The sequence below is a fragment of the Vigna radiata genome, unplaced genomic scaffold (assembly GCF_000741045.1).
Source record: "Vigna radiata var. radiata cultivar VC1973A unplaced genomic scaffold, Vradiata_ver6 scaffold_533, whole genome shotgun sequence".
NCBI classification, from domain to species: domain Eukaryota; kingdom Viridiplantae; phylum Streptophyta; class Magnoliopsida; order Fabales; family Fabaceae; genus Vigna; species Vigna radiata.
This window is the reverse complement of record NW_014541802.1, coordinates 10,497-17,258: the sequence shown is the minus strand read 5'-3', so window position 1 is coordinate 17,258 and position 6,762 is coordinate 10,497. Positions and strand designations below refer to the sequence as shown.

General features: G+C 44.2%; 1 protein-coding gene across 5 annotated transcripts in view; it reads right to left on the bottom strand.

Moving 5' to 3' along the window:
• The window catches only part of LOC106778214 (kinesin-like protein KIN-13A), an 18,459-nt gene that overhangs the window by 6,301 nt on the left and 5,396 nt on the right, over window positions 1-6,762 (bottom strand). For 4 of the 5 annotated variants that reach the window (XM_014666159.2, XM_014666160.2, XM_022776104.1 and 1 more), the window contains one exon: window positions 689-837. In XM_014666159.2, the coding sequence (XP_014521645.1) occupies window positions 689-837 (149 nt within the window). Of the gene's footprint in view, window positions 1-688; window positions 1,514-6,762 lie in introns of those variants that run through there. The other variant, XM_022776103.1, reaches the window with a different exon arrangement.

Here is a 6,762-nt window from a genome sequence, read left to right as displayed (position 1 = left end):
CCATACATAGGGAAGCTTGTATCTAAAACCACATCCTATTTTGATCCTAAGGATATTACAGATTGATTGGTAACCTAATTGACCTATCAAGGCCAGACATAGGGCAGATTGTCCAATGGACAAGCCATTTATTTCTGACAAATATGGTTTTAAAAGATTAATCTCATTTCATGGAGGCGTATACAGCAAAATGTTTGAGAGTTCCAATGAAAAGGCATACTACCAAGCCATGACCCTCACCACATGTGACCACATGAGTGAAACAACTTCTTCAGAAGTTACAATTTGGCAAAGGTTTAAAGTCGTCTTAATTGCCATAAACCCAAGCCCATCCTATTTGTGACTTCTCTACAGTTGTCCCAATTGCAACCTTGAGGATGGTGATTTAGTCCTAGCTAAAAATATGGCTTAAATATACCTTAAAAAACTTTGGAAATTTTCACCTAACAAGTTAGTTTTACATATATATGTCACACTACAAGCTTGTAGCCTAGATGGGAAATGTTGGAAAATCACCTTGAACCCCAAACCCCAAATACCAAACCCATCAACAAACTGTAATACAATATGATATAGGCAAGATATTTTCCCAATAAATTGTGCCAACAGTACTTGAACCAAACTAAGTCAATTGGCTTTCATGAATGAACAAACCATTATAATATGATACACCAAATCATATCCATACCTCATACAAAAGCTCTGTATCATCCATAGCATGAAGATCCAAAAGCCCGGATCCAAAATCGCCCCTGAACAAGGAGAATAAAACCCATCTGACCAAGCTACTCCACCTAAAGATCTTCCAATTATGTTTCTTCGTGTCAGTATTGTTAACTGTCAAGTCATAAAAAATAATTCTTAAGCTCATCTCCTTTTCTACACCAATGTTATTTAAATTAACTTCATTACAAAATATACAAAGCGATATATAACACTACCACAGTCCATCAAAAAGATGATAAGGTAAAACACAAAAACATAAAACCGGGTTTTAGATGCCAGTCTTGAAATTGTAAATTGTCAGCCTAGGCAGAGACATTTAATTGATGACATACGAAAAACATAACTTCATATCTTATAGCATACCGTGGATATTAAGCAATAAGAAGATAACCACAAAGAGCGAAAGATACCAACTACGAGTCTCACCCAGTTAAAGTTCGTTTGTTATATAAATGTTAATGTGTCAAGGATGATAGATTGATAGAGAATAACTAAAAAGAATACCACGAAGAACTACAAGGGAGACCTGATACCAAATATAATTACACGAAGCAAGAAACTAAACGACAAAACAAATTCATCCATCTTGATACTTGAGAGTTGATATTTTTATGAAAAAAGAGTTTCTCTTTAATCCATATTAAATTAATATCTTACTCACAATCCTACACACACATAGATACAAAGAAACAAAAACAACCAAAGAGACACGCACAAACAAAGAAAGAAACACACACACGCACACACACACACACAAAAAGACACACACACATAATTTACACACACGTGATTATTATCGACACAAGAACACACACCAACACAAACACAAAGAAACAAACACAACCAAACAAACACGAACAAACAAACAAAGAAACACACACGGACACGCACACACATAAACACACACATATAAGTTACACACACAATTATTATCCACACAAGAACACACACCAAACAAACACGCATTCACACGCACACATTCACTCACACAAAGACACATAAACAAACACAACCAATCAGAGACGCACAAACAAACAAAGAAACTGTTAGGTTTCAACTTAAGAAACCTAAAGAAATATCAAGAACACACACCAGAACACACACCACACTCTGTATAACCTCCTCTTTTATTATGCACCGTCAAGATACAACGAATAGGGTAGTCTGAGAGCCTAACCTCCCCCCAGGAATAGAGAATTCCTGTTCAAAGAATACAACAACCAAAAGTGAGTTCCTTCTACTACTCTTCCTATTTATACAGACCCGTAACCACCCAAATCCTAACTGTCAAGACAGTTAAGCTAACAACAGACAGTTAAGCCAACAATTGACTATTGACGCTTCCCTCTCCTCTCATATACTAACAGTTTCCTATCATTACTCCCCCCTCCTTCGACAACCTTGTCCCCAAGGTTGAATTCGGGGTATTGATCCTGCATGGTGGCTTCATCTTCCCATGTAGCGCCCTCCTTACCCCCTACTTGCCATTCCACCAGTACTTGGCGCAAAATCTCCTCTCCCTGCTGAACCTGTCTCTTGTCCGAGACTTTTATGGGCCAAAAACTGGGCCCCTCTGCCTGCAGCTCCTCTGGCAGCCCCTTTTCCACCGTCTTATCTCCCACTGCTTTTTCTAATTGGGACACATGAAAAACCGTGTGAATTCTTGCTGTTTCGGGTAGCTTCAGCCTAAAAGCCACTTTTCCTACTTGTTGTACCACCTGGAAAGGACCAAAATAATGGGCTGAGAGCTTTGGATGCAACCTCACGGGCATCGAAGATTGTCAGTGAGGTCTGATCTTCAAATAGACCCAATCATTCACCTTGATATCCACCTCTCTCCTCTTCTTGTTAGCCTGCTGAACCATTAAATCTTGGGCCCGATTCAAATGATGTTTCAGTTGTTTAAGGGCCTCATCACGTGTCATCAAGTCTTGGGTGATAGCCTCCACAGGTGTTTCCCCAGGAATGAATCTGCTAAAAGATGGAGGAGCTCTACCATACACGGTCTCAAACGGCGTACATCTAACCGACCCCTGGTAACTGGTGTTATACCAGTACTCCGCCCAGGGCAATACTGCATACCAATTTTTGGGTTGTTCTGAACAAAAACAGCGTAGATACCCTTCCACTATTCGATTTACCACCTCTGTTTGCCCATCCGTTTCAGGGTGATAGGTAGTGCTCATCCGGAGCTCGGTTCCCTGCGCTTTAAACAACTCTTTCCAAAATATGCTCAAAAACAGTGGGTCTCTATCACTTACAATGGAGACCGGGATGCCATGCAGTTTGATAATCTCCTTGGTAAATATCTCTGCTACAGTTTTCGCTGAATAAGGATGTTTTAACGCCACGAAATGAGCATATTTACTCAGCCTATCCACCACCACCAAAATGGCATCATGCCCCTGCGACCTCGGCAACTTCACTATAAAGTCTAAACTTATCTCCTCCCACACCGCTTGAGGTATGGGTAATGGCTGTAGTAGTCCTTGGGGGGATGCTGCCATATACTTATGCTGCTGGCAGACTGCACAGCTAGTCACAAACTCCGTAATCGTCTTCTTCATCCCTACCCAATACAAGGATTGGGCTATCCTCCTATACGTAAGATAAACACCCGAGTGTCCGCCTGTCTTGGTCACATGAAACTCTGTTAGAAGTTTAGGAATCCACACCGACCCAGCAGATAACACCATTCTCCCTTTATAATGCAGTCTGTCATTTTCCAGAGTGTAGGCAGCATGAGAGTTGGGATCTCTTCTAATGTCAGCAATTACCTTCTTTAAGGTTTCGTCCTCCTCTGCTTCTTTCACAAGCTCTTGAAAATCTGACCAAAAAGGTCTGGATATAACCTGGAGCTCCCTCCCTTCGATCTCTCCTTCATCTCTACGTGACAGGGCATCTGCCGCCTTGTTGGTACTCCCCTTTTTGTATATTATTTCAAAATCATACCCCATAAGCTTTGCCAACCAGTTCTGCTGACTCTGAGTGGTAATCCTTTGCTCTAGCAAATACCTTAAACTCCGCTAGTCAGTGTATACTGTAAACCTCTTCCCCACCAAGTAAGGCCTCCAATGCTGGATGGCTAACACCAAGGCCATCAACTCTTTCTCATAGATGGATTTACTTAAGGATCCCCCCGAAAGTGCCTTACTGAAGAAAGCAATGGGCTTCTTGCCTTAGGTCAACACAGTTCCCACTCCTCCTCCTGAAGCATCACATTCAATCTGAAATTCCTGATTAAAGTCTGGCAACATTAATACTGGGGCAGAGGTTATAATAGCAGCCTTCAGTTTCTCCATAGTTGCCCTCGCCTGATCTAACCAAGCAAACTTTCCCTTTTTTAATAACTCAGTCAGCGGTTGTGCTATCTTTCCATATCCAGCCACAAAGCGTCTGTAATACCCCGTCAGCCCCAGAAAACCTCTCAGAGCTTTCAAGTTTCTGGGTTCTCCCCATTCCACCACTGCTTTAATCTTTTCGCTGTCCATTTCCACCCCTTTTTCAGAGATTTGATGCCCCAGGTAGCGAATCCTTCTCTTCCCAAAATCACATTTCTTCCGGTTAGCCACCCATCCCTTATGTTCTAATAGCTGCATCACTAAACTTAGTTGCTTCAAGTGGTCTTCCCAACTTGGGCTGTAGACGAGAATATGTCAAAGAACACCAACACCCACTTTCTCAGATACTGCTGCAACAGCTGATTCATAGTGCTTTGGAAGGTTGCCGGCGCATTTGTAAGGCCAAATGGCATGACCAAGAACTCAAAATGGCCTAAGTGTGTGCGGAATGTCGTTTTGGCCACATCCTCCTCCTTCATCCTGATCTGGTGGTAACTAGATTTTAAGTCTATTTTAGAAAAATACCTGGCCCCTCTTAGTTCGTCCAACAACTCTTCTATCATTGGAATAGGAAATTTGTCCGGTACCGTGGCCTTGTTTAATGCCCGATAATCTACACAGAAGCGCCAACTCCCATCCTTCTTTTTTACAAGGATGACCGGACTGGAAAACGGGCTAGAGCTTGGACGTATAATCCCGGCCTTCAGCATGTCTTCTACTTGTTTTTCAATCTCACTTTTCAATATGTGTGGATACCGATATGGCCTTACATTTATAGGGTCTATACCTTCTTTAAGTTGTATGCAGTGTTGCTTATCACGGGGTGGAGGGAGTCCATGCAAATCTCGAAACAATCGGTAGTGCTTCTGCAGCACGGCTTCCAAGGCCACTTTCTGCTCTGCGGTCAAATCTGTCTCCCACTCACCGCTTTCCCTGTCCTCCACTATACTTAAATCCCATACCATAGCCCATGATTCAGCATCTGTCATCTTCCGCAATGATTCCGGCCTTACCAGCTGTCGTGACAAGGCTAGTTTTCCCCTAATTTGGATCTTTTTATCCCCCACACAGTACTCCATCGTCATTTTACCCCAGTTAGTCCGAACTTCTCCCAATTTCGCCAACCAGGCCACGCCTAGAATTACGTCAACAGCCCCCAATTCGAAAACTTGGAATTCTTCCTCTACATCCACTTCCTCCAATCGGATCGTTCCCCCTTCACAACGACCTTGGGTAATTCTTCGATGCCCATCGCCTAAACTCACGGTATAGGGGGCTGTATCGATCACCGGTAATCCCAGTTCCTCCGTTAACCCCTTGCTAATATAGTTGTGGCTCGCGCCACTGTCTATGAGCACCATCACCCTCCGTTCACCAATTTTTCCCATCAACTTCAAGGTTCTTGGGGTGGTCAACCCTTCCGCCGAACATGCGGACAATTCCATGGGCTTTTCCCCTTGATCGTCATTTACCTCGGTCTCCTTACCTTCTTCGTCCTCCGCCAGTAGCAACACCCTGAGACTCCTCTCGGTGCAACGATGGCCTGGAGCAAATGGGCCTCCGCATTGATAGCATCGACCCTCTTCTCGCCTCTTGAGAAACTCGGGATAGGGTAAGTTTCGGACCGCTCTGGCTCGGCCATCACCACCAGTCGCAACGCTCCCTCTCACCGTCATGCTCGACGCCACCCCTTCTCTTCTCACAGTTCCTCCACCCTCCGTTCTTCCCACTTGGGTCGTCGCGGTTTTTACAGGTTCCGATCGCGTCACGCTCCCGCTGGGTCGCACAAGGAATGGGTTCGTCTTAAACCCACTTGCATGCCAACCTTGAATCCGCATCGTCGCATCTTCCACATCCCTCGCTATCCTCATCGCCTCCATCAATTTAGAAGGATTCTGAATTCGAACCTGTCCCTTCACGTCTTCCCGTAACCCAGCCAAGAAATAACCCAACACCTGTTCCTCCGGTATCCCTTTCGTTTGCCCCATCAAAACTTCGAAACTTCGGACAAATTCTTCCACCGTGCCTTCTTGACGCAGAGTGGCCAGTCGTTCGTACACCGTGCCTCTGAATCCCCCTCCAAAGCGATTAATCATGGCCGTCTTCAATCCATCCCACGATCAGTTTCGGGCCTTCTCTTTCCAAAATGTAAACCAGTACTACGTTGCACTCCCCTCCACACTCACATAGGCGAGCTCCACCTTTTCTTCATCATCCGTTACTTTTTGTATGTCAAAAAACCTTTCCGCCCGATTAAGCCAACTGAGTGGCTCTTCTCCTTCAAAGGTAGGTAACTCTACCCTTTTCCTCCACGGTTTCTGTTCTCCTCCTTTTCCACCATTTTCGCCCACTCCGATCACCTTGGGTCCTCTATGATGATTATCGTTGATGAAGCTATCCTCCGAACTCCCTTCCGTATGAGAACCGTGATGGTCTTGTTTTCCCAAAATCTTCATTATTTGTTGAAGGTCCCTCCGTACCGCCACCGATTCGGCCTTCATGCCCTTCATAGTAATCTCAATTGCTTCAAGCCTGCCTCCGTCGCATTCTCCATCCTCGCGTCGTTCCCAAATCGTTTGGATCCGGCAGGTCGGACCAAATGTTAGGTTTCAACTTAAGAAACCTAAAGAAATATCAAGAACACACACCAGAACACACACCACACTCTGTATAACCTCCTCTTTTATTATGCACC